At 49.0% G+C, this 26,656-nt stretch overlaps 1 protein-coding gene across 12 annotated transcripts in view; it reads left to right on the top strand.

Annotated features, from left to right (window-relative positions):
* The window catches only part of Tle3 (TLE family member 3, transcriptional corepressor), a 48,684-nt gene that overhangs the window by 10,936 nt on the left and 11,092 nt on the right, over positions 1-26,656 (top strand). For 4 of the 12 annotated variants that reach the window (XM_008836389.3, XM_008836386.3, XM_008836388.3 and 1 more), the window contains exons 5-8: positions 11,543-11,605; positions 13,040-13,114; positions 21,360-21,564; positions 23,183-23,199. In XM_008836389.3, coding sequence (XP_008834611.1) covers positions 11,543-11,605; positions 13,040-13,114; positions 21,360-21,564; positions 23,183-23,199 — 360 coding nt within the window. Of the gene's footprint in view, positions 1-11,542; positions 11,606-13,039; positions 13,145-21,359; positions 21,565-23,182; positions 23,200-26,656 lie in introns of all 12 variants that reach the window. The other 8 variants (XM_017799007.2, XM_017799008.2, XM_008836384.3 and 5 more) reach the window with 3 other exon arrangements.

Here is a 26,656-nt window from a genome sequence, read left to right as displayed (position 1 = left end):
GCAGGGGGGCAGGGGGGCAGGGGCAGGAGAAGAAGAGATGATAAGGCAGAGGTAGTGACAGAAATGAGGAAGAGGCAGGTGAGATTGCTCAGGTTGGGCGGTAAGAAGGATCTGAGTACCAAGGGAGCTGATGAGGCTTGGTCTACCTTGGCTTTCAGTGGTGGAGCTCCTGGTGTGCTCCTTTGTGCCTTAAAACCTCTTGAGCTAGGTTTCAGTTGATTGTCATTCTGAGAATGACAGGAACCCAACAGGTGATGCTTCTTCAGTTTGTACTGGAAGCCTACATCTTCCCTCAGATGAAGGTGCAAGCACAGCATGGCCAGAGTTCCTCCCCTGGTCCTGTCTCAAGGGACTATGCAGTGTAACTTGGGGTAGGAAGGACCTCTCCTGGTTGGCTGTGAAGGCTTTGGACCTTTGTCCAGCTAGCCATGTGACTGAAAGGGAGGAGGAGGAGGCCAAGGCCAAGGCCAAGGCCACCTTCACTCACTCCCAAGTCCTTAGTCTTTCCTGCTCAGGATCTGAAACTGAGACTGTTAGTCAAACTAATGGCACACAGTTGCTTTGTTGGCCAATGGTAAAAGCTGGAGAGGAGGAAGATTCATTGTAGACTTAGTGAACAAGAAGTGGGAGTTGGTCCTAGGCCTTGTCAAGTGGGAATCAGGATCTGGTCCTCACACTGGCCTCCATCTGGTAAGAGACATCCAGTGGGATGTGGAGAAGTGGCAGGTGATGATGTGTGTTCTGGAATGTGGGTTCCGGTAGCTGGCATGGTAGTCGGATGGCAATGAGAGGTGGAGTACGCCTGGGTGATTGAGCAGGTGCCTCCCTTGATTCGTCTCAAGCCAGTCCAGATGCTTTTCCTAGCAGAGCCCTGTCCTCTGGTTTCCCTTGAAGCCTATAGCCCAGTTCAGCTTGGTCTCAGGGCAGAAGTCTGAGGGCTTTTCTAGAGGTATTGCAGCCATAGTAGTTCCTGTCTCTGCCCCTTGGGCTTTGGGATCGCATGTCAGTATTCCACAGGAAGTGGACAGCTCCATGGAGCCTGTCACCTAGAGCTGCCCTTGCTGCCAGGGTCCTCCCACTGTGGGCTTGACATTGGCTTCTATGTCAGGTCACCAGGTACATGAGTATGGCACCTAACTTGCAGGAAGCCTCCTAAAGGTAGATGTGCAGCCTTTAGCCTTTTTTTTTTTTTTCCCCTCTATTCTTTGACTTGATTCTTAATCTACTTCTCAAGGGAGCCCTTCTTTGCCCTGTCTGACCAGGCCCCCTAAATTCCTATGATACTGACTGTGCAGGGCTGTTTTCTAGAGGTTGGGGGCAGGATTTCTCACAAGCCAGTTTTTGTATTGTGTTAGTGACTTTGGAGTTTCTTTTTCTTGCAAGGGGTATCCTGGTCCCCTAGAGGCAGAGCCACTGGGAGCTTGGGGGCAGGGGACTTGACTCTCCAAATGGCTGCAAGAGGGACTTTGGAGTCTACAAACAGGTCTCCATCCTTGATCTGTACCTACTTGTGTGTGACTCTGGGCAGCTGCTTGTGCTTTGTAAGGTTTGGTTGGTAAGATGGGTTATAATCATGCCTGCTGAAGGAGCAGAGCTACTCAGGAGACAATGGATTGCACTGCTCAAGGTGGTCACCATCAGCTGCGTGTGACTACTGAGCAGTTGAAATGTGGCCTTGTGGCTGAGGAACTGAGTTTCAAATTAGATTTAAATTCAGTTGTGCTAGCCCCCTGTGGCACATGATTTTCTGCTCTGGACAGCATGGGTATGGGGATAGGTAATAGGGATTGTAGGAGACGATGTTACATGAATTGCTGGCACACAGATAGGCCCCAGAAGGAGCTTCTTACAATGGGACTGGCAGAACCCAGAAATTGCCAAAGCGTGTGGCGGGGGAGACTAGCCAGGGTCCTTAGACTTCTCTGAGCCCATCTCCATCCTGTATCCCAGCTCTGTGCAGCATCTTAGTTTCATCATTGTGAGTACCACATAACTGGGTACTTTAAACAGAAGCACTGCTGTTGACTTGTGGCTGATCTAATGGTAAACCAGTGGTTCAATCAGATGTGCAAACCACATCCGTTTTACCTGGGTACCAGTGAGTTTTGTTCATAGTGTAGACTTTTAAGGCATGGACTGGAAAATCTCTGGACAAAAACTTTTAAGAATTCAGTAAAATATTGAGCAATGTGTGCATCAGGGTTTATCCTCCTGGGCACAATGGACATGCAGGTTGAAGGGCTTTGTGCTTATGGGATACTCGGCTGTGCCCTTGGGCTTCTAACCCACCAGTTGTCAGCACTGCCCAAGTTCCAGTACTGAAAAATGTCAATCCCATACGGGGCAGAGTCACCACTGGCTGAGAGGACCCTTTGTAGGGAGAAGGATTCTGGCCCCAGAGCTTGGTTGCTTCTGCCTTCATCTGTGATCTAGAGGAACACCTGCCTGCTCTGGACCTCAGGCTTCATCTGTAAAATGAGAGGTATTTTTTGTTTGTTTGAGAAGAGGTGGGTTTGAGAGGGAATAGATGGATAAGTTTCTAAATGCCTGATCTTGATTTCCATGGCCTACGAAATGCCACCTTTCCTGTTCTGCTTATTTGAGAAAAGAGGACCCTCTGACCCTTTGAATTTCAACTTCAGGAAGAGATGTGCTCAGTGGTTGTGAGCTCAACTAGAATGGGGCCCTGTTTCTGCCTAGCTGCATACCATCTCTTTTTCCCTTCATGCCACCCTGGTTTCCCAAAGAGCTCCTGTCCTCAAAATGTCATGGCAGTTGGTTTCATTTGTAGCCCCGACCTGGTGAGGAGACCCCCAAAATTTAATGAGCTGCCTCAGCAAGGGAAATGTGACTTTTTACAGCCTGTTGAGGGGTAAGGGGGAGATTTGCATAATGCTCCAAGGGGGATTAGGTGGCTGGGGGTTGCCATGGTAACCCTACAGGGATGAATTGAGAATTTTTCCTCCTGGCAGGAGTTGGCCAATGGAGTCTGGGAAGGTGGGGGAGGGGGCAGAGGGTTATCTGAGGGGAGGGGAGGGAGAGGGGGAAGGGGGTTCCTGGGATGAATAGGCAGCTTGGGGGAAGGTATAAGCTGAAAAGCTCTCCCTGTTCTGTTCATACAAGCAGGCTCTTTGAGAGCCATCTCCTCGTGTGGAGGGGTAGGAGGCAAGCAGTTTAATGTGTTTGGGAACCAAGAAATTAAAGTGAACAAATATTTAAAGATTATTGGATCTTGTTAACAGGAAGCCTGGTTGGATGGAAAGTGAGAGTTGGAGAAATGAAAGTGTTAGCGTCTTAGAGCCTTGGAGGGTCGTGGGCTGTCATCCAGGTCCAGTTCCGGAGTGGGGTGCCTCCACTACCCTGTGGGTGCTGCCATGCCATGGTACTGAGCATTTCTGAGAGTTCTCAATGTATTCCATTCCACCTGCCTCCTTCCTGCTATAGAAACAGGTCCCTTCAAGGGTGGCCCTCTCTAGACTTCCAATTCCTTCTTGCCTCCTCATTTAGCCTCTGTCATTCCCAATTCCCTGACTTCTTGGAATAGCAGGGAAGTCTTGATTTCTTTCAGGGAAGTGCATAGACGGGTCATGTCACCCCATGCTCCCTGGCTGGGACACTCGTGACTTCCTTCCTCCTTGCCCTCACTGACTTCCTTTCTCTCATAGGAAAAGCTCAGGGGCTGATTCATGGGTCTATTCCAGGCCAGCCTTGCCAGCCTTCCCCCAGTAGACAAAGATCTTCGGGGTCATGTGGAGGCTCAGGTCTGCCTTATACCAAGTCCTCCCAGAATAAAGAATTCAGCAGGCTTCCTCAGAGGGCATAAATATTTAATGGCGTTGTAGTTATATATAATTTGATCAATATGTCAGTGCTAAGAGGGCCTTTAAGGAGGTTCACCTATCACCGAGCAATCTGTGATATAAACCAGCCCCCCCCCCCCCCAGGAGCTTCAAGCATCATCTCCCAGGCTGCTAAGTGGATCATTTATTTTCCCCCATCTCAGTCCTTGCCAGTGTCATGGTAGGAATGGGGCCTGGGAACCCCACCCTGGTCCTCCTTTCCTCCCCTGATTTTCCTTCTTCTGTTGATCAACACCACCTGGCTCAGGCCAAGGAGAAAGTGCCTGGCCAAAAGTATCCTCTAGTCAATAATTGAGGGCCTATCAATTTAGAATTGCTTAGGAAATGCACGAGGATATTTCAAGTCAAGAAAATGCACGAGGATATTTCAAGTCAAGATTGCCCAGACACTTCGCTCTGGATTCTTCCAATACCCGTCTAGAGCCACTTCCCTCTACAGCCCCCTTTCTCCTAATCCCTTTCAAGTTTAATTCAGATTATAGCAGGCTCACTTTAAATACCCAGAGAACCAGGTAAATCCTGACTCAAATTGAGGCACTCCAAAGCCGCCTTGAGATCCCACCCCAAACACGGGTTTAGAGGAGTGACAGGGGACCCAGTGATAAGACAAGATCTTCCTTTCCAAAGGTCACAGTGGCATTGGCAAATTAGACATGGGGCTGGGGTGAAAAAACCTTTAGTTCCGTATGACTTTGAAGTATAATTTGCACTTCAGCTAGGCAGGTGTCTGTTTCGTGTCTTACACATCTGCAAATGGGTCTCTAGGCTCATCACAATGATTATTCAAGGGGCCCACCCTGATTCTCCTTGGAAGAAATTCTTATGTTAGAGATGTAGCCAGAAGCCTAGTGGCACGGGACAAGTCATTTGCCTGCCTAACAGACATGGAGCTGCCTCCTCTTAATCAGAACTTGTAAAGAAGCCTTGCCTGACTTCCTTGGGCATCACAGAATCTATACAGAAGGTACTTAGATGTGCAATGGCTGCTTGTATTGGTTACTTTCCTCATTACTGTGACAAAAGTAACTTAAGGAGGCTTGGGAGATGTTTCAGTTAGTTAAAATGCCTGATGCACAATCCGGAGGACCTGAGTTTGGATCCCCAGCATCCACATTATGTATCTGTGACTGCAGTTGGGTAGGGGACAGACACAAGTGGATCCCTGAAGTTCTTTGGCCAGCCAGCCTAGCCAAATCAAGAGTTCAGAGAGAGAGACCATGTCTCAAAGAAGGCACCAAAGGTTAACATCTGGCCTACACACAATATGCATGAGAGAGAGAGAGAGAGAGAGAGAGAGAGAGAGCGCTCAAGGAAGGAGGGAGTTTACAGTTTGAGGGTACAGTCCATCAGTCCATCATGATGGAGAAGGCAGGAGGCTGGTCACACTGCATCCACAGTCAGGAAGCAGAGAGATGAATGCTGATGTGTTCCCCTTTTCGTGCAGTCTAGAGGAACCCCAGCTCACTGAATAGCACAAGCCTCTAGGCCTTCCCACGTAACATAGTCTAGAAACTCCCTCTCAGAGACTTGGACTTGTCAGAATTTCCTAGAAGACTGCAGAGACTGCTTTAGCTACCTTCCTTCTGCTGTGAGAAAATTCCAAACCAAAGCAATGTAAGGAAGGGAGATTCATTTTGGCTCACAGTTTGAGAGGAAATCTGAGAGGGCAGGAAGTCACAGTGGCAGGAAGTTGAGGCAGCTGGTCACATTTGGTCCCCAGTCTGGAAGCAAAGAGCGTTGCATGTTGACTTTTGACTTGATTTCTCCTTTTAATGTAATCCAGTCCACAGGTCACGCCTCTCACATTTAAGGTAGGCCTTCCCACCTCAGTTGACCTAATCTAGAAAATCCCTCTCAGTCATGAACAGAGAGATCTGTTTGTTAGGTGAGTCTAGGCCCTGTCAAGTTGACGTTGACAATCAGTATTAGCCTTCACGCACACCTTCACACATTGTCTCCTAGGTGATTCTAGATCCTGTCAAGTTGACAATCAGTATTAGCCATCACCACATTATTCTTGCCAAGGCTCTAGAACAGTTACATAGTTTTGCCGTTGGACAGACTTGAACGGCTTGTGTGATGAAGACCTCAGGACCCAGCTCCAGCAGGTACCACAGCAGGCCTCCCCATCCAGCTCTTGTGTGTGGCTTGGCTCATCCCCACTTATGCCTTTATGTGATGCTCTGTTTTGCACAACTGCATGAGGAAGTGGGAATTTGGAGGTCACATAGCAAGTCAGCAGGCTATTCAGAAGAATGTACATTCTAAAGTCTGAACCCAGCCTCTGGAACTTTCTGAGTTGCCTAGTCTGTCCTTCCCTTTCATAGGCAACATTAAAGCTCAGAGAAGGGAAGTGACTCACCTGTTGCCACACAACTGGATGGAGACAGCTGGGAGTAGAAGCTGGGTTGTTTCCACAAGGCTTTGGAGCTTGGCGTGCTCTCTAAAGTGGCAGGTTTCTCCCCTGCTTTGTTTTTGTTTGGCCGAAGGGAAAATGAAATAATGCACTCAGAGCCTACAGGTGCAGGCACTGGGCAGTTTAAAGCTAACTATCAGACCGTCTGGTGTGGTCTCAGGCCGTGTTGAACATGGTAAGCTAAAGAAGGCAAATGGGCCAAGAATGACTGGGTGCCGAAGGGGCCCCAGCAGCAAGTAGACTGCTGTTAGAGACCCGCACTTTCAGAGTGTTCAAGTACCCTTAGCTTACAACCAGATGTTTAGAGGTCCTGCCTGCAAATGGGAGCTGCTAAGGCACACAGAACAGATTGCTCTTTGGGAAATCACACTTGCCCCCCACTATCTTGTTTTCTGTCATTTATTTGCCTAACAATCTCAGCAGAGACTACAGGCAGATGTTCCTCCTAGCGCCCAGTTGGTAGCACAGATTCTGAATTTGGGGACCTCTGCCCGTGTCCCTGACTGCTTCTGTCTGCATCTCAGAGATTAGTTACCTGTGAGCAGCAGTTTTTCCACCAGCAAAGCCGCTGCCTTTGAACCATACTTTAAAAGCACGTTCAAAGGCCAGAACAGCCTCCCCAAACACCTTCTCCTGGAGTTCCAAAGCAAGCCTTCTTCCCCTCCTACCATCTCTCAGGTACATCTGCAGATCTGGCTCACAGGCAGCAACCTCGCGCCCTCAGGAGGAAGGGAAGGACGGAGGTGGGCTTGCTGGACCCCAGCTGCCACGCTGATAACAGATCGGACCCAGTATATGCTCTGCTCTGCCTTCTCTTAATTGTTGAATCACATCTAGTTTCTTTTTATTCCTTTTTTGGGGGAAACTGATGCTTAGAGGTTGTTTGAATTGGATCTAATGGTATTTGGACAGCTGTTCTAATCAGAAATGCTGTCAATCATTAGCCTGGATGGTCGATTTTCTTTCAAAAACATTTTGAGCTGTCTCAACATGCTGAAATCCGACTTCTTGGTGGGAAGTCATTTAGTGAAGTCGCCTAATTGCTAAGCATCAGTTTCCCTACCTGGAAAATAGAGATTGGTAGCAAGTGCCATGCTGTGGAGTTACTAGAGCTGACACAGTGCTGGCAGCCGGTGGCTGTGCTGATTTTCCATTACTGTTATCCTTATTTTTTTAAAATATATTTTATTTAGTATTTTTATTTGATGTGTATGAGTGTGTTGCCTGCATGTATGTGAGTGCGCCTGTGTTGTGCAGTGCTGCGGAGGTCAGAAGAGGGCTTCGGATTCCCCTGGAACTGGAGTTAAGGATGGTTTGTAGCCACCATGTGGATTCTGGGAATTGAACCCTGGTCCGCTGCAAGAGCAGTCAGTGCTCTTAACCGCTGAGCCATCTCTCCAGCTCGATTATCCTTATTTTTAAGAGTACTGTCTGGCCAGTTACTATTATCCTTATTTTTAAGAGTGGCTCTGTCTGGCCAGTTGCCTCCCCTCCCTCTAACACAGCCCCCCCCCAAAGTTGTTTAGTAAACAATTTTCCTGTCTGTCTTTGGATGTATCATATTCTTGGGCTTAGGCAGCCCATGTAGAAGGTGGGAAAGGCTTAGTGCTTGCTTCTGTTTTGAGGGGAGACCAAGGAAGGCCTAATATTGGGCAGCAGGTGCTGGGCGAGTAGGATACGATAAAATAAGCCTAAATCCCAATGATGGAAGCTGGAGTTGTTATCAAGGGTCTCCTAATGTACCCTTACTCCTCTCCACTCCCCCGGCACTCTGGAAATGCTGCCTATGAACTCTTAGAATCCTTCCTGCCAGTCACAGTGCCCTCTCCTCTCTCCATCATGCCTGAGCCCAGGAAAGACAGTATGGGAGTCAATGCCCCAGGCTTCTGGAACCTCTTATCTCTGGAGTTGTTCCGATGACTCTTGTTCTTGGTTAATGTTTGTAGTGTTGAAGGCAGGTGAAATAGCATGGGAGAATGATGCTGAATGGGAACTTGGTCTGAGCCACCTGCAGGGCTTCTGAGCAATCCAGCTGTGGTCACCTGTGGCCTGGGTGTCAGGCTTTGACCCTGAGCAAGGCCGTGTAAAATCCCAGTGGATCCCTTTTCCTACTAATAGAGGATGCTGGGCTCTGAACCCAGCGCTGCAGGAAGATCCCACCTGTGGGTAACTGGTGTCCGCCACATCCTTGCTAAAGGTGTGGGAAAGGCTAACTTTATTTATTTATTTATTTATTTATTTATTTATTTATTTTTTATTCTCTTCCTTTACTATCAAAACCCTGACCCTTGGCTTGACCTGTTAGAGGAAGTAGAAGCCCTGTTATGGCCCCCGCAACCCTTGTGAACTATAGTAGTCCAAATGGTTGGCAGGGATCAGAGCCTGACTCTGGGGAGCAGACAGTAATCAGAGACCCAGTGAGCTGGCTTGTGATTGGCCTGGCTTAACTATATGCTCTCACCCTGCTTGGTGAAGGGCTTGAGCCACTGCCCTTCCCCACCCCTGCCAGCCTTATGTCAACACTTTGCCCACCACAGCCCCTCCCAAAGATGGTGCCCACATCGGGAATCATGGTCACAGACATTCAGCAGTACAAAGTCTTATAAATAAACATAGTGGGGTCGGTGGTGAGATGGCTCAGTGGGTAAAGTGCTCGCTCTGCAAATGTGTAAAAGCAAGGTGCAGCAGTGGGCACTGGCTACCCCAGCACTGGCCAGGGGGGCGGGGAGGGTCGTGAGGACAGAAGGATCCCAAGGTCTCACTGACTGCTAGCCAATCTTGCCAGCTCTGCCTCGTTTTGACCCTAGCTCGAAACATAAGGTAGACCGGGCATGGTGATGCATGCCTTTAATCCGAACACTCAGGAGACAGGAGCAGGCCAATCTTTGTGAGATCGAGGGCAGCCTGGTCTACATAGTGAGCTCCAGGCCAGCTGGGGCTACAGGGAGACCCTGCCCCCCAGCCCCGCCCCGCAAAAAAAAAAAAAACAAAACCTCACCAAAACCACACATACACACAAACATAAGGTAGAGCATGATCAAAGAAGACACCTGTTGTCAACCTCTGGCCTCCACACACACATACATACATCTACATGTGTATCCCCCCCACACACACACAAAGGAAAAAAATAATGCAGACAGGCTAGCATCATCATTATTATTTGTCAAACATTTATTGAGCACATACTATTTTTCCAGTCGTTGCTACTCTAGTTACTTGAGGCAGGAGGCCTTGGACCTGTGTTTCCTCAGACACAGGTCTGATTTGTTTGTATTTTGCTTTTCTTTTCATACATCCTTCTGTTCTTACTTGGCACATGTCACATCCATGTGAACTTGTGGTTCTGTGCCAGTTCTGAGGAGAGGCAGGCTAGCTGATTATTGTTTCTAGAACTCTTGCTGAATAGACCCTGACCTTATAGTTCATCCCCCTTTCCCACTTAGTGTCAGCGAGAAGAAAGTGAACAGAGCATGAGGGCCCTGTTTAGAACACAGTTCTTATTGCTTACCCAGGCAAATTTAGGCAATGATTAGGAAGTGATCTTCCAAGGTTCCTTGTGACATGAGTGGTAGGCTTCAAGAGCCGGGGATGCAGCTAAGAATCCTGTACTGTACAGTGCAGCCTGATACAAAGAATTTCTGACCAGTGAGGCTGAGAAACCTCGAGGTATGGCATCCTTGTCACCATCTGCCACCATTGTGCTAATGTGGGTTCCCCTGGTTGGGGAAACCATTGTGCTAATGTGGGTCCCTACTGTCCGCTGCTCCCAGAAAGCTTAGAAATTGGGACCCGTACTGATGCAGTTGGTCTAGGTTTTGAGGGGCAGTCCTTCACAACAAAGAATTGTTTCACTACAACTGCCAGAGTGGTGCCTGCTGGGAAACACTGGTCCTGTTCCTGAGAAGACCTAGATGCTCCAGGCAGAGCACTGTTACCATGACCCAGTCTCCACCCAGGAGCCCTTGCTATAGTGGGCAGGCTGTCTGGGTTGGATAGCCTGGCTTCCTGTGGCTGCAGTGGCCACAGAACACAGGGCTGCCAAGGCCCATCAGGCTCTTGTCAAAGGCCTGTTGTCTCCACTCACTCTCTTTAGTGGCCAGGGATGGAGGGGGTGCTGGCCCCTGGAATTCTCCAAGGCCAGTGTTTGTTGGTGAGGCTTCAGAGCGCTTTGTCTTTATCTTAAGCACAGGGATTTCGCATTCGGAATCATTTGACATGCAGATGATCACAGGTTTTTAAAAAGCTGTTGTCATGGTTCTGTCTGAAAGATTGCTCTGTGCTGCTGAAAGCTTTGAAGGCAGCCCTGGGACCTCAGTCCTGGCGCTCAGGATTCAGACGAGATAAGAAAAGCAATTCCAAGAGTTGTCTGTCAGTAGTCCCAGGCCTTCCTGTCGGGGACTCAGTTAACCATTTAGCACCACTCTTGATCTGAGATGTGGGTCATACATGGCCCTGCTTGCAAATACTTAATGTTTTTCTAAATGGGGGCTTTTCTGGATGGCTGGGGCAGGCGGAGAACTGATCTGCTTTTCTATGAGGGTGTTTGGAGCTACTGGATTCCCTTCTTACACTAGGCCCTAGAAATTGAAGACTTAATGGTGTGGTTTCTGGTTGGCACAAATATCAGGGTGAGATTGGTCAGCTATTGCTTTCTATTGAAAGAGGCAGTGGTGGGGCTAGAGAGATGGCTCAGTGGTTAAAAATAAATAAATGAATACATTTTTAAAATAAAAAGGCAGCAGTGAAAAGTGGGGGTGAGGGAGGGAGCATCAGTTAGCCACATACCACTGCATGTGAAACTGGCCCTGGGGAGATAAGAAGAGCAATTCCAAGAGTTGCCTGTCATTGGTCCCAGGCTTCACTTGTTCGTAGGCTTCTCTTGCCTGCCACCCCTTCAGTTGAGGGAGCTGTTGGGCCAGAGCAGTTCCTCTCTCAACACACTGGGTTTTAGTCTTGTCATGGGTTTTTCTGGAATGTGGAGTGGTTTTTGTCTTTGCTTTGCTTTGCTTTAACTGGGGATTCTCTCCAGGGGATGTGAGCTGTGACCTAAATCAAACATACAGACCACCTCTGCTAGACAGTGGAGCTCCCCAAAATGTGGGCAGCCTGGATGCTGGAGGGGGAAGATCTTTAAAGATGGGAATTGAGTGAGGCCAGAAAGGATGGAGCTTAGGTTGAGGGGCTATGTGTGTGTGTGTGTGAGAGAGAGAGAGAGAGAGAGAGAGAGAGACTTGATTTATTTGTGGTCTCTTTGCCGTTACAGACAGAGATTGCGAAGAGACTGAACACAATTTTAGCCCAGATCATGCCTTTCTTGTCACAAGAGGTAAGCCTTCTGTTTCGTCCTCCTCCATCCAGGGCAGCTCAGGGTAGCTGGGTTTTACTGCAGCCTGAGTTCAGCCCTGTTCATCATACCAACCCAACTGACTGAGAATTATGAAGCCTTCTTCCACAGATCTGGGATCAGGGGCCACATCACAGGAACTGTTTGCTCCTTTTCCTGGGAAAATAGTTCTCTGTCTAGAAGAATAGTCCTCTGTTCCACCTACACAGCATCACCAGTCTCTGGTTCAAGCAGTCCCCCTATCTGGTTCAAGCAAGACTGGTTGGTACCAAAAGTCAGACCCTGTGTTGTGTGGGGTACTGCCTCCCCTAGTGCAATGTGCCCTCCAAAGGTGTGATGAGCTGGTCACACCACCTTTCAAGCACGCCTTCAGAGAGTCCTCCACTGAAGGCAGGGACTATGCTCTGGGGCATTTTGAGGAAAACATCTTCAAGGAGAGGTTCCAAGGTGCTTGCTGGGCAGACAGGTGGACTGACCTCAGTGAGCCCACTTCTGTCAGGCCAATCCCATTTCAGCACAAGCGGGGCCAGGACCCACCCTCTACTCCCTTGGGTAGGATAGGACCATATCAACTCCCTGGTGGTGTCTTGGGTCTCTGAGGTAGTAGCCAGAGTCTAACTGAATAAATCTTAAGAAGTAGATATGATGCCCTGGGTGCTTCTAGCCCAGTAAGGAAGATAGCTCTGTGTGGCCCATGCTACCTTAAGGCTCAAGGGAATGCACACAACTTTTTAAAAAACTTTTTATTAGTAGACTTTATTTTTTCAAGGGCTGTTTTAAGGTTTGGCAAAAGTTGAGTGGAAAGCACAAAGATTTCCCTTAGCCTTCCCTACACCAGGGTGGCGTATTTGTTACAATGATGAATCTACATAACTCCTTACACTTGGGGTCCAGATCACTTAGAATTCTTTTGCTGCTTTTACTTTCTCCTTCTACCCCCCCCCCAATCTAAAGATCAGGTACATGTTTTTTGAGCCCTTTGAATGTTCAATTGCACACATCCTGTACGATTCACTACTAACTACTCTAGCAACATGTCCTGAATATAGGGTCCCCTGAATATGTGATCACAGTGATGGTACCATGTTTAGAAAATTAATAACCACTTTGTAATATGCAACATCCAGCTTAGATCCATATTGCGTAGAACAAAGGCTTTGTTGTGCATGAGGTTGGAAAGAGTTACTGACCAACGCCCATCTTTTGTTGCTCATCTCTCCTTTGTGATGTTAAACAATTAAAATGCTGTTTTCCTTGGAAAGTGATACATGTTCATTTGAAAGATTTTAAAGAAGTGACAGCACCTGTCACCATTATCCCTGTGTCCCGGGTCTGTTGAGGTGAATCTTTTTCTGTCTACTCTGTAATGGAAGATGGTGAGGGTGGCCATGCCTGATTACATCTTGTTCCCCACAGCACCAGCAGCAGGTGGCTCAGGCGGTGGAACGTGCCAAGCAGGTCACCATGACGGAGCTGAACGCCATCATCGGGGTACGTGGACTCCCCAATCTGCCTCTTACCGTGTGTATAGCCCTTTTATTCCTCTCATTTACCATGACCAGAGATGAAACCTGACCTTAGCTGGCCTCAAAGAATGGCAGCCCCAGCACCCCCGACCCTGGCTTTCCTAAGCAACCCAAGGGCTTGGATCTTTTTAGGACTCTCTCCTGGGTGGCTCCCCAGTTGCTTCCCTGCCCCCAAACTAAAGGAATACCAGATATACCTCAAATCCCCCTCCAGCATCATTAGCTTTGACATCCCCTACTGTCTGGTCCCCCTGCCTTTGAAGCGGATGGGGCTCACTGATTGGTGCCCTGCTGCCTCCCCTCCCTGGGGCCGGGCTGTCCTTTTTTGAGCTCCTGAGGTCAGAACCGTCTCTGATGTATATTAATGTGCACCGTGCTTTGGAATTGGGGTTGGGGTCTTGGTGCCCCATGCTCTGGGCTGCATGGCTGAGTACTCCTCACATGCCCTTATGAATTCCAGCTATACACCTAAATGGATCCCTCTAACCTTCTAGAAGTCCCAGCTCACCCCAGACACAAGAGCAAACATCCCAGAGTGCTCTGTGAGGCCCACTGCAGGCCTGAGCCCTTAGTGGAGAGGTGAAGCGAGCATGTTCCCTACCTGGCTTCCTTCAGGAGCACAACTCTTAGATCCAAACAGCATCTTTCTCCTGCTTATTGCTTTAGTGTGAGGTGAAGGATATTTAAATAAGCAGTGCAGGAACTGATTCTTTCAGTGTGACTTTGGAGTGTACCTGTCTTCCTCTTGTCTCTAAATTGAAGAGGGTGGATGGAGTCCCTGTTGCTCCGTGCACAGACAGCTGAGTTGCTTTCCCCCATCACGGATCTTCTGAAACCAGACCACTGGCCCTAGAGCTCTGTTCTTAGGTCTAGGGAGTTGGTTATAAAAACCTATGCTTCGCAAGTTTTCCATATCATTCAGAAGGCTAAGTTTAGGAAGCAGTGGAGGGGTTAGCTGAGAACCCTTAAGCCCTAGCTTTTTCTGGAATACTTGTCTTCATTATTTCTCTTTCTGGTCTTGTGTGAGGTGGTCATTTCAAGGTGGAACTGAAGGCTGGGGATTTTCTCCTGCTTAGTGGGATAAATGGTGACTCAACTCTTCTATATGAGACAGAAGCCTAGAGACCTGTGTTTTAGTCACGGTTCTTCCCTATGTGACCTTGGGCAGGCCCCTTCTCTGTCTAGGGCCTCATCTCTGTGCCTGCCAAAGGTGAGATTGGGCAGTTCATCACTCTAGGCCTTCCCAGCTCCTCCCAGCAGTACCGGGAGCCCAGAGTCAGTGTGATGGGGGGCAAATGTGGCTCCAAACCCCCTCCTTCCTGCTGTCAGTGCTCACTGATACTTGGACCAAGGCGGTTCAGTGGGTTCCCTTCTGGCATCACCCCTGTGGGAGCTGCTGGGGACTGGGGAAAGTATCAGCTTGCACTGATTTCTGGCATTGTTGTGGGGAGAGTTAGCCCTGCCTGCTGTGTGGGAGAAGAGCGGCTTGGCACTGGAAAGTAACACCCTGAGAGAAACCATGTTATTTTACAGTTTGAAGCATCCTCATCTAGTACAAGGTTCTTTGCAAATTTTTAAAAATTATTCTCTGCTAATTTCATACATGCATATAATATAGTTTGAACACCCTCACCCCCATCACATTTATCTCTTTAGTGTACATATGTATGGGCACAAGTCCATGTGCATGGCAGTCAGAGGACAACTTAAGGATTCAGTTGTTTCCTTCCATTGTGTTGAACCCCTTGGATTAACTCGGGTTGTCAGGCTTCATGGCAAGTACCTTTAACCCACTGAGCCATCTTGCTGGCCCCTCATTACCCTCTTAACACCTCCTCTCACTCCCTCTGAACCTCTTCTTCCCAATAGGTCCCCCTCCTACTTTTGTTAATGACCCACTGAGTTTAATTAGGGTTGCTTTCGTGAGCATTGGTGTGGGCTTATTTACTGGACTATGTAGCCCAGGGTTCTTGACACTGGAAATTTGAGGCTAATTTCTCTTGCTCTGTGCATTTTTGAATGCTCAGCAGCAACCCTGGCCTGTACTCCCTCCCCTCCCCCACATACTTATGACACCCAGAATGTCCCTAGATGTTACCCATATCTGTGAGGGCCAAGGGCCCCCAGTTGAGAACTACTGGCTTAGCCCATGCCCTTATTTTACAGAGATAGCAGCCAAGCCAGACTCAAGACCCAGGCTTTTCCCACTTGCTTGGCAGCCCCGTGCATAACCTGTATCCTATTCCTCAGGTGTCCTGCATTGGTGGTAGAGTGAGTTACGTGTGAGATATGCACTGCTCATCTGCGTCCATCTCCTCAAGGTTTCCAGAGCAAGTTCTTATACCCCCATAGGGGTTACAGTAGAGTCCTCTCTACCTGTCCCCTCTTTGGAATTAGAATCCACTTAAAGAATTTTTTTTTTTTTTTAAGTTTCAAGAAGAGTCACATTGGGAAGAAGCGCTGCTTAGATTAGCTCTACTTCCTTTAAGTAGCATTTAGGAAGCTGCAAGTTAGGTCAAGGCAGCCCGAGGCAGATATTGGAATTCAATTAAAGTCTACAAGTGGGGCCTGTGACCCCCATTTTCAAGGTAATTGCTTCTTGGGCTCTGAGTGAATGCGGCCATAGCCCTGTCATTAGGCAGGCAGCCGTCTAATCGCTGCGCCTGACAGAGCCTCACAAGGCAGGAGTTACGGACAGCTGGGGCGTGATGGTACTGAGGAGCTGTGCTTGACTGGTCTCCAGCAAGGGGCATGTTCTTTATCTCCTCCTGTAGGAGAGGGGAACCAGCCTGCTGAGATAAGAAAGCAAAGCAAGCTCCAAGCCTCAGTTTCCTCATTGATGTAAAGATGGAGAGGGACTAGATAGCTTTCCTGTGACCTGTCTATCCAGTTGGTTGGTTGTGGCCTTCTGGTATTTAATTGGAGCCCAAGGTCCCCACTGGACTGTTAGCAGTATCTGGCATTTAATTGGAGCCCAAGGTCCCCACTGGACTGTTAGCAGTATCAGGCAAAGGACATGGATGTAGCCTGGAGGATATCACCAGGAGAATTAGTCTTTCAGGGGTCTTTTGTGGTGAAAAAGGCTGCTCCCAAGGTCAAGGTGGTGTGTATGGAGAGCATAAAGGAAAGACAGGTAAAGGGACCCAGGCTTGCTGGCCAAATTCCCCTCATTACCCAGCTGGTCTGTGGGGGGGTCCCGTGTTCACTTGGGAAAGGTGGGCTCAGATGTGGTCTCCCTTCTCTCTGGGGATGGCAAGACTCAGCTACTATAGACCTGTGACTGTTGCGTGCCTTTATGTCTGAAACTCACCTTATTGGAGGATCCCAAGGAAGACAGGATTCTTGTTCATGAGAAGAGATGTCATATTCTTGGCCAGCAGCTTGCAGAAGTCAGTGATCCAAGACCCCGTGAGCTTATGTATCAACTATTCCCAGAATTTGCTTTTTACCGAGCTCTCTGGTGGACCAAAGCCCTTGACAAGGAGGTGTAGAGCTCTTGGATCCTTGGCTACAGGTCATTGCCTGGGGAATTAATAAATGACATGAAGCATTGACTTGATGTTTTCCTTGAGTGAAAGAAAGAGGAAAAAAAGGAAGGATGTTGTAGTTTGTCCCAGACTCTGCAAGATCTGTGAAGCAGGCGCACATTACTGCTGCTTAGTGGAGCTGCTCGACCCTCACACTTGTCCCCTAGCCCCGAAGTGGGGCTACTAAGGACAGCTGTGAATTCTAATCCCTACTGCCAAGCCCCAAAGCTCAGTTCTGTGGGGAGTCTTGGAACCCACCAAGCTGTGTGAAAGAGAACCATCAGGGGTCTCGAACTGCTCTTCTTCCTTGGGAGTCAAGACACGCTCTTTGTGCAGCAGGAGCCTGTCTGTCTCCTCCGGTGCTGCTCTTGGCCTGTTTGGCTCTGGAATTGAAGTGGTTAGACAACTTCCCCTAAGCTTAACCCAAGTCATCGACCTCAGAGGTGAAGCATCAAATCAGCTAGCCAGGCATGAATTCAGTGTGAGGTGCAAAGTTCTCTCATCAACCTCTCTGGCAGGGCCATACCTGAGTCCTGGCCACAGGCACCAGGTACACATGTGGACAGAGGGCACAAGGATGCCCCAGAGGACATGATCTCTGATGTGTTTCTATTCTATCTTGAAATGATGAAGAGAGAGAAGAGGGTATTCAGGAGTGTACTTGGTTCTGGGTTCCATGCCCCTGTAGGGGTTAAGGGCAGAAGAAACAGTCATCAACTTCCTTTCATCCTGTGGATGAAGAAGAGCCAGCGTTAGGAGGAACAATAAAGGTGACCTCAGACTATATGGCATTGATGACATTTCTCTACTATTGAGAAAGCTCCCAGTTGAAAATAATGTCACCCTCCCACTCGGACTAAAACCATATTTGAGTGCATCATAATTTGAAGCCAGAATGTGGGTTGGGAAGGCTAGAAATATAGCCAGAGGATAGCTACATCCTGTCTGCCTGCCTGCCCGGACAGTGATAATAGATGATGGCCCTACCTATGTGATCCCATCAGGGAGACAATGTTGCTTTGCTCTAACACACCCAAAACCTCTGCTGGCAGACCTTCCACTGTCAAGCCCTGGAAATCTGCTGGCACTCGGGAAGAGCTTGTAGCTTGGCCCTTATGGACGTCCTTGTGTTCACAGTCAGCTGGGTATTGATGGTGCCTTCAGACCACAGGAATGTTTCTGGTTGTGCATAGCCAACTGCTCTTCGCGGTGAAGACGAGGAATTCCCGTTTTGCGTGGAGGCTTCCTTCCCTCTGTTGCAGGCATACTCTTACCCAAGACACCAAGGCAGAGAACCACCCTGCCAGTCTTGACGTGCAGCTTTGAATGTCACTGTTGGCGGAACAGCTGCCACTGCCTTTGCCTCAAGCTTCCGGTGTGGATTTACCTGTTGGAAATTTGGGGGAAGCAAGGCACCTGCCTGCCTGCCTGGTGCTTCTTGTTACTCTTAACTGGGCTTCTGAGGCTGCGACAGCCACATTTGGACAAAGTGCTCTACACTTGGTTCCCCACCTTTCTGCTCTTACCTTTTCCAACATATTGCATATGCACTCAGAAAATGGGTGCAGGAAATGCACCAGGACTCTTGAAGGTTCTGGATGGATAACGCAGAGGCTGCTCACACACAAATTGCCACGGCCGCATAAAGACGCATGATCACCTGAAGCGCTCTCTGTTGTTTGAGCACGAATACGTTACATGGAATAACTTTCATGTTGTTTGCATAGCCTAAGGATGAGCTTCCCTTTGGGGTTTATTTTGCAAATGAGGAAACAGGCCAAGAGACGTCAGCTGACTTGTCCAGGGACTCATCCACCTGAAGGATAGAGCTGAGAGTTCACCTTAGACTGCCTGGCTCCAAGGTCTGAGCCTTCAGAGAGGAGCGATCCTTCCAACCAAGAGGATGAGAGAGTTATCTGTTTGACTGGGCAGAGTGGAGTGTAGATGATTAGGTAGCAGAGGAGACCTTACCTGGAAGGGTGAGAGTCCAGGTGTTTAAAGCTGTTCAACCCACCTTTCCTTGCACACAGTCTTCAGGTAGCTTTATGTTTACATGGAGAGTTTTGCACATCTGCAGCCAGTAAAACGCTTCTTCAAAGCCGTTGTCCTCCACCCACTACTCGCTTGTCTGTTCCTTAAGGGGTCTTACTGGTCCTGCACTATGAAATGTGGATTTAAGTACCTCAATCAGCCCTTGCTTTTTGGAAATTTTTTTTGGTGGGGGGGATGTCTTTTTGAGACAGGGTCTCCTTGTAGCCCCAGTTGACCTAGAACTCACTCTGTAGACCAGACTAGCCTGGAACTCAAGAGATCCGCCTGCCTCTGCCTCCGGAGTGCTGGGATTAAAGGTGTGGGTCGCCACACCCCGAACTTTCTGGAATTTTACTACGTGACTATCACCAGCAGAATTAAAGGGCCCCCCAGCAAGATGTTTAAAACCAAAGGGGCCCTACTGGAGACCCTGGAACACTGTATTCCAGATAAAGCTGTGTGGTCTAACCACACCACAGAATCCTAAGTAGTTATTCAAAAGGAAAGTTGATGTCTTCAAAACACTTTTTGAATCAGGTCATGGGTAACAAGAGTCCATTTGTGTGAAATGCATATAGAATTGTAACTTTCTCATAAAGGAAAATCTAGATAGACTAACAGAGTCTTCTAAGGGTGGGATGGACAGATAATTTAAAAGAACAGAACTTTTAAAGTGTTTTCTTACAATGAATATGTGTTATTTTTATAGTAAGATGTTAAAAATTAGTTTTCTTTAAAAGAAATGGCGGAGGAGCTGTATTTGGCTTCCATCTGAGAGAAGTCCCTTAGCTGGAAGGACTAGAGATCTACCCGAAGCCCCGTGATTCATCTCTGAGGGCCCCCATAGCGTAGGTCCACTGTGACGTTGCTGGCAGATCTAGGGTCAGGCTACTCTGGGTCCAGTATCCACCAACAGCTTCCATGGGTACCTAGCAACAGAGGTCATTTCAGAGATGCACTGTGGTCCACGGCACAGGCCATGGGTGCCAGCCTTACCCATAGAACTAAGAAACGGAACCTCTGGAGCCAGGGTACTCGACTGCCTTTACTTTTGGTTAGAACTAGACCAGTGATATGCAGCTTGGTTGAGGGGAATGTGGAAGCTTTTAATCCTTGACCAGACATTTATGGGCCATCTCAGGGTCCTGTTGTCTGTTGAGAGCTGTTACATCGAGAGGCATAAGCTTCCTCAGCCTGTGGTAAGGTCTTGGCTTATCAGATCTTTGCTGGGCATCTCATTCCACCGTTCCTCTTGTTTTAATATCTCTGGAACATTCTTTGGATGATGTTGGTGACTGACACATTTGAGTCCAAATCCCACTTAGTAATGATGGGACTTGGACTGCCCACTCCAGTGCCCTGTATCAGTTTGCCCTCTGTAAAGTGGACACAGTGCCTCCCTGGATGGCTGGCAGGATTTGAGGCTATATTAAAATGCCTGGGCATTCATTCACACATTCACATAGTGTTGCTCCTCTTCTCTTTCACTATTTGAGAGGAGATAGTATGCATGGGTGAAGGCAGCAAGCACGCCCAAGGCTCCAACCATTCCCAAGAAACATTTCCATCCCTGAGAAATAATTGGCACCACATGACCCGTCCCACATTACCAGTGGTTCTTGGCATAGTTGTAGTCAAATAAGAGGGGTATTCTTTTGGGGCTGCTGAGGGATCACAGAAGCCTCTGAGCTGGTAACTTGGGCATGAGGGCCTAATGGGAAGAGGAGCCTTGAGACTAGTGTTGGAAAGAGTTACCGGGCAGCAGGGTCCTGGATTAGGCATGGGGCGAAGGGGAGAATGGTTGTTGCTGTAGCTGGGAGTACTGAAGATGCTGGAACAGTGGGAGCCCAGGGAGAACTCTCAGGAGATGCTGGCTACTGCCCTGATGCCCAGTGAGCTGCAGCTGCATGCCCCGAGCCCTGTGTCATCTTCCTGCCAGCCTCTGCAGTAGGTGCTACCTTCCCCCTTTTGCAGATGAGGAAATTTGAGGCTCAGGGAGTTGAAGTACCTGACCAAGGCCACACAGATAGTAAGTGCCAGAGCTGGGATTCAGATCTCGGCACATCTGGCTCCAAAGGCTCTGCTCTTCCCAATACTGCATTCTCTCCCATGATGGCCCAGGACACCAGCTCTCCTACCACTGCTCTCTTCATCTTGCCCTGGCAGTTACTTCTCTGCTCTGTTCCACCCTGCCTCTACTCTATAAGCCAGACTTGGGGTTCCTCAGAATTAGGGAGGCTTCCCCCACCCCCCGCGATCCAGCTTTGGGTGGGAGGTGCTGGCTGCTGATATCAAAGGCATGTGCGCATGAGCTTAAAAATGGATTGCCCTCAATTGAGAGGAAGCCCTGGTGACTGTGGGTTTTAAATGCATGCATCATTTATCTCAGCCTTAGAAACAGACCTGAGAAACTCTGCCCTGAAACTGGGGCTGAGGTGTGTGGAGGGGTGGGGGTGGTGGGGGGTGCTTTGAAGACACAAATCTCCGAGTTACAGTCCACTGACAGACTTTGTTCAGTAAGGGGAGCATGTGGACTAAGCTGGGGGCAAGTCTTCCTGTCGCTTCCTAGTGGAGGAGCGAGGGGGAGGGGCAGAGGCGATCCATCCTCTGCCCTATCCTACCCAGCTGTGCTCACCACCGACTTCATTACAGCAGCAGCAACTCCAGGCGCAGCACCTCTCCCACGCCACACACGGTCCCCCGGTCCAGCTGCCACCCCACCCATCAGGCCTCCAGCCTCCTGGGATCCCCCCAGTGACGGGGAGCAGCTCTGGGCTGCTGGCACTTGGCGCCCTGGGCAGTCAGGCCCACCTGGCAGTGAAGGATGAGAAGAATCACCATGAACTGGACCACAGAGGTGCGGCTCGAGTGGGCTGGGCTGGGCTGGAGCTGGGTGGGACTGGGTAACATACCTGTAGACCCACAGTGAATGGAAGCAGCAAATGCTGTCTCCCTAGCATCAGGAGTTAGGCAAAGACCTGGTGCTCTCTGTTGAGTCCTTGGTGCATGGAAACCAACCCTCCTTCCTTAATGAGCTATACTTCAATACCTGATTTAGACCAGTGACTTGACCTGGAAGAAATTTGCTTATTTAGAGCAACCCCTGTCTTCCTAGCCAGCATATCCTGCCCATTCTTTAGGGCTAACCCAGCCCCTGTCCTTCAGGATGCCTTCCTGATTGGATTGGGGCCTTTATTCTTAAAAAAGCTTAAGAGTTGGGGCTCCAAGTTGTTACTATCTTCTGATATCCTATCCCTAGGGAAAAATCAAGGGTTATCCATCCTCACAGGTCAGGTTCCTGGGTGCTTTCCTAAGTGTACAGGCAGGCAGTGCAGGAACTTCCAGGGTGGGACACAGTTGGTGCTCAAAGAATAGAACTGTTCAGCTGGGCTGTAGCTTAATTGGTAAAGTGCTTGCCTAGGATGCATGAGCCCAGAGTTCAATCCTTAATACCACATAAACCAGGCCTGTTGACTCATGCCTGTAATCCCAATCGTAGGAGGTGGAGCAGGAGGGATTAGAAGTTTATAAACATCTTTGGCTGCAAGTTTGAGGTCAGTCTTGGATACATGGAAACCCTGTTTTAGAATGAGAAGGCCTGTTTGTTGGTGGACCATCTTTAAGTGGAGTCTTGAACATGCTCCGGCAGGGAAATGAGTTTCCAATCCCTCACTTTAGCCCTTCCTGTGAAGATCCAGGACATAGGGCTAGTTGAGGACTCAGGATGACGTCAGAGAAAGGGCCTTAAAGTTGGTAGCTTCTGTGTTCTGCCCTCAAGTATTTACTGGGACACATGGCCAACACCTTCCAAACTGTTAGGGCACTAAGGGATTTTGGGGACGGGTCACCATCCAAGCCCTGGCCCAGGCTGTATCCAGAGACCAAGGTTTTTGTCCGTAGTAGATGGGTCAAAGGGGGAAGAGGGGATGGTGGCAGTTGCTGCTTATAATAAGCTGGGCTGGTGTGATGTGAGGTTTCAGTTTCCAGGAGTTTTTTGGCAAAGAAACAGAAAATGATGCTAAGAAAACAGAAGCAGTAACTTTCTCAACTTCCAGATCCTATGCTTTTTGTGCACAGCATGACCCTTCCAAAGCTTGTGAGTTTAGAAAGTATGTTGGGAAGCAAACTTGGGCCCTTCTGACATCAGGGAGAAGTAGGCCGAAGGTTTCCCAGTTCGTGCTGAGGTCTGATGGGAGAAGGCCGCTGGAATTGAAAGTGGGGTATTCAGTTTCCAAACCGGGCTGTGCTTCTGTTGCACCTACAGACTGAGCATCAGGTCAACCAGGGGTTTTAGCAAATCACAAAAGTCAACTGAGCTGAGCTGAGACTGACCTTTTTCCTTTCTTTTTTTTTTTTTTTTTTTTTCTTTTCTTGCCCTCCCTTCCCCGGGGGAGGGGTCAGGTGCGGTAAGGGGGGGCGTTAGTTTTTTTTTTTTTTTTTTTTGTCTTTTTCCTGTCCTGGCCTTCCTTCCCCAGAGAGAGAGTCCAGTGCGGTAAGTGGGTGCTGTAGATCTGTGGTGAGGAGGGGCACGGGAGGAGGACGGGGCAGCCTGGAGACCCATTCCTAGAGCTGTGGGCTTGGTACCAGTCTGCATTGCCCACAACTTACTCCAGAGTTCTCTGTTGTGCCCTGTGGGCAGAAGCTGGGGGGCAGGGGTTCCCGTTCGTATATGGGTGCCCAGGACTGGGAGACCTGGCTTTTAGGGCTGATATGCAGATCACAGTGTCATTATTTAGATTCAGTGAAAGAGGTAGGAGTTGCTGTCATCTGTTGAGAGTGACTTTCAGTTAGGGAAGCCCGTTATTTCTCTAGGTGTTGTTCAAATGAGGAACTTGGCTACATGAGCTCTAACTCCCTCTTATATGAAATGGTCAGCTGGAGTGCTGGTTTGACCCCCATGCTGGGGCCCAATTCTTACCCACCCTGAAGGTTAGATGCCTGCCCCCAGCATAATCCTAAATTTTCTTTACTTTCAAATGCTTGAAGTTTCTCCCTGCTCTGTGCTCTTACTCTGTTTAAGAAAGTGCTAGCAAGCGAGCATTAAGGCCAGGCCGCCTGCATGTCTGCCAGCTTGGAGATTTGCTGTAAATCTTCTGATCACACTGAGACTCGGAGGTTCTGTTTCAAGTGAATAAGCCTTCTGAATAAGCGCAGGGAGTCTGGATAAAAAAAAAAAAATCCTCCAGCGATTAGCAGAGCTTTTTATTCTTCATCGTCGTGCTTGTATCCGGGGCCATCTAATCTGTTAGGATGGCTTTGGTTATTACCTCCTGTTAAGTAGGACTTGGAAGGTCAGGCAGTTAACTAACCATCCAGGCAGGCAGCTTCCTTGGGCAGCTCCCTCGTTCTGACCTGCCTTCCCTTCCCATCCTCCACCTAGGCTGTTTTCAAACTTCCCATTATCAGTGAGTCTGCTCTCTCCCTGAGCCCTGCCTATGTGCTCAGAAATCCAGGTCTCTGCTTGGACCCAGAAATGGCTAGGCACAGAAGAAAGAAATAATTAAAGCTAAAAATCCATTTTGATCGCTTTGGGGTTGATCTGCAAACAGTGGCATTTTTTGGTGAGGCAGTTTGCCTACATAGAAGTAAGGCTGAATCAAACCTGCACCAGGCTTAGCTCCAGTCTCAGCTTTGTGAGATGCTGGGCAGTTTCTTGACCTCTAAGCCTATTTCTTTATGCATACCATGGAAATTATTCCTGCCCAGCCAGCCTCTCAACTTTGGTCAGGTAGGAAGACCCCTCGTAACCCGTATTCAGGTCTGAATTACCTAGCTTGCTTGGGGCCTCCCACAGGAAGTAGGTATTTGAAGCCCAGCATCCTCCTCTTCATCCCTGGTCACTCTGGGCTTTGTGCCCCTGTTGATGAAAGCTTTCTGCTAGGAGTCCACAGGGACCTGTGAGTGCTGAGCTCTGTGTGCTCACTGACGTCCATGCAGGGTGGACTCAACAGATGGGCACCCAGAGTATACTGGAGAATAGACTGGGAGTGAATCCGATGCCATCTGGGGGCTGGGCAGCTGGGGGATGGGAGTTGGGGTGCTGTGTGCTCATTGCTGTGGTCAGTGTTGGATGGTAGAGACCAAAATAATCAGCCTTTGGAAAACAGGTTGTCAACAGAGGAGGCCTCGGGCAGGAAGGACAGGGCCGTGTCAGAGCGGGGAGGGGGCCGGGTGTACAGGCTGGAAGCTGTCCCAGAGGGGTTAAGTCTGGAGTCCAATTAAAGGTAGCTTCATTCATATTTCCTAGCCTAGCCGAAGCAATAAAAAATACTTAGTTTTTTGGCTGCCTGCCAGGCAGAAGCGGGCTGGATCGATGCCGCTAAATGCCTGACATGACTCTCCTGTAGCGGGGAGGGTTTTCAGCCTGACTGCATGAGAAGAAAGAGCTCCCTGTTCTCCCTGAGCCTCGCACTGGGTCGCAGGGAGAAACACAAGCAGCCACCCGTTCCCCTCCCTCTCCATTGCCTGCCTGCACGGGGCAGCCAGCCCCAGGGGCTGGAAGCATTTCTGCTTAGCACGGGGTGGCCGCCACCATCAGAGGAAATGAAATGACGGTGATTTTTTTTTTTCTTGCCAGCGCTTGCAGCAGCTAATTGAATTGCGGCTGTGCGTTCTTCGCCTCCGCGCTCGCCCGGCTGCGGGGAAGGTTGAGCTGCAGTTCCATTATAACCTCTATTTTTTTCTTCAAGGCTTGATAACTCTGCCATTTTAATTTGCTTCAGGCAGAAACTTGGCAGGGAAGGGCTGCCCAGAAACCGGCTTAGGAAAGGAAATTAAGTTCTGCGACTGGCTCCCACCCACACCAGTCCCCCAAACACCATCCACCTGCTGTCCAATCCGTCCCCTCTCTGTGACCCTGTCCCTGGGCCAGCACTGGCCTTTGGTAAAATAGGGATAGGAGTGAAGGATCACTTTACTTGCCTTTAATTTTAAGCCCTTCTCTTCTGAGCAGATGTCGTCCTACGTTCCGTGACCCTACCAGGCATCTTTGGTCTACCTAAGTCTGTGGACCCCTGGCCTTTCTCTTCCCTATAGCTAGACTACAAATTCATGGACTGCAGGACCATCCTGCTCCTTCTGTCATCTAGGCCAGACTCATCTGGGGTCAGGTGCTTAGAGCATGTGGGTAGATGTATCACCTACTTTTTTCATCACCGTCACTGTGCTAAAATAACCGGAGGGAGCAAAGGTTTATTTTGGCTCACAGTAAAGTTTGAGATGGCATAGTCCGTCATGGTGGTGGGAACAACTGGAGCAACAGGAGTGTGAAGCACCTGGTTCTAGCATGGCTACAGTTAGGAAGAGGAGAGCTGGGATCCTCAGGACCCCATCTTTATGGCCTTGTGTCTGCCAGCAAAGCTCCATGTTCAAGAAGTTCCATAGCCTCCCAAAGCAGCACCTGCTGGGAACCAAGTAGCCTGTGGGGGCATTTCAAACTACAACAGTGATGAGGCGGAGAGGGAGAAGGCATGTAGAAACATTGAGCTCTTAGAAAGGTGTAGGCCTCACTGATCCTTTGGGGTTTGCAGACAGAGCCTTTGCCAGAGGCTCCCCTTCTGTCCGTAGCCACAGAGTACCCCACCTGAGCAGTCCCTCTGCTCTTACTAGCATGAACCTCCTGGGCTTTCTTGGGGCAGCTTGCTGTAGACCTTAGTTCAGTCTGTAACCACTCAGGCCCTGCTTTCCAACTTGGGGCACTTCTTGCCCTTTGGGGATCCTTTTTTTCATTTATTTATTTTTATTTTCATTAAAAAAAAATTTTTTTTATTGAGTTCTGTATTTCATACAGAACATTTTTTATATCATTCTTTTTTTAAATTTTTTTTAATTTTTATACCCACTTCCCAGATGGCACCCTCCCCCCAGTAGAGCCCTTATACTCTGATAGCCCTGCTACTGTCTGCTGTGTTGTCGGCACCCCCAGCCATTCCCCACTACTTGCCATTCTG

This window comes from Nannospalax galili, unplaced genomic scaffold, assembly GCF_000622305.1.
Source record: "Nannospalax galili isolate Female #2095 unplaced genomic scaffold, S.galili_v1.0 scaffold54, whole genome shotgun sequence".
NCBI classification, from domain to species: domain Eukaryota; kingdom Metazoa; phylum Chordata; class Mammalia; order Rodentia; family Spalacidae; genus Nannospalax; species Nannospalax galili.
This window is presented reverse-complemented; position numbering and strand designations above follow the sequence as displayed.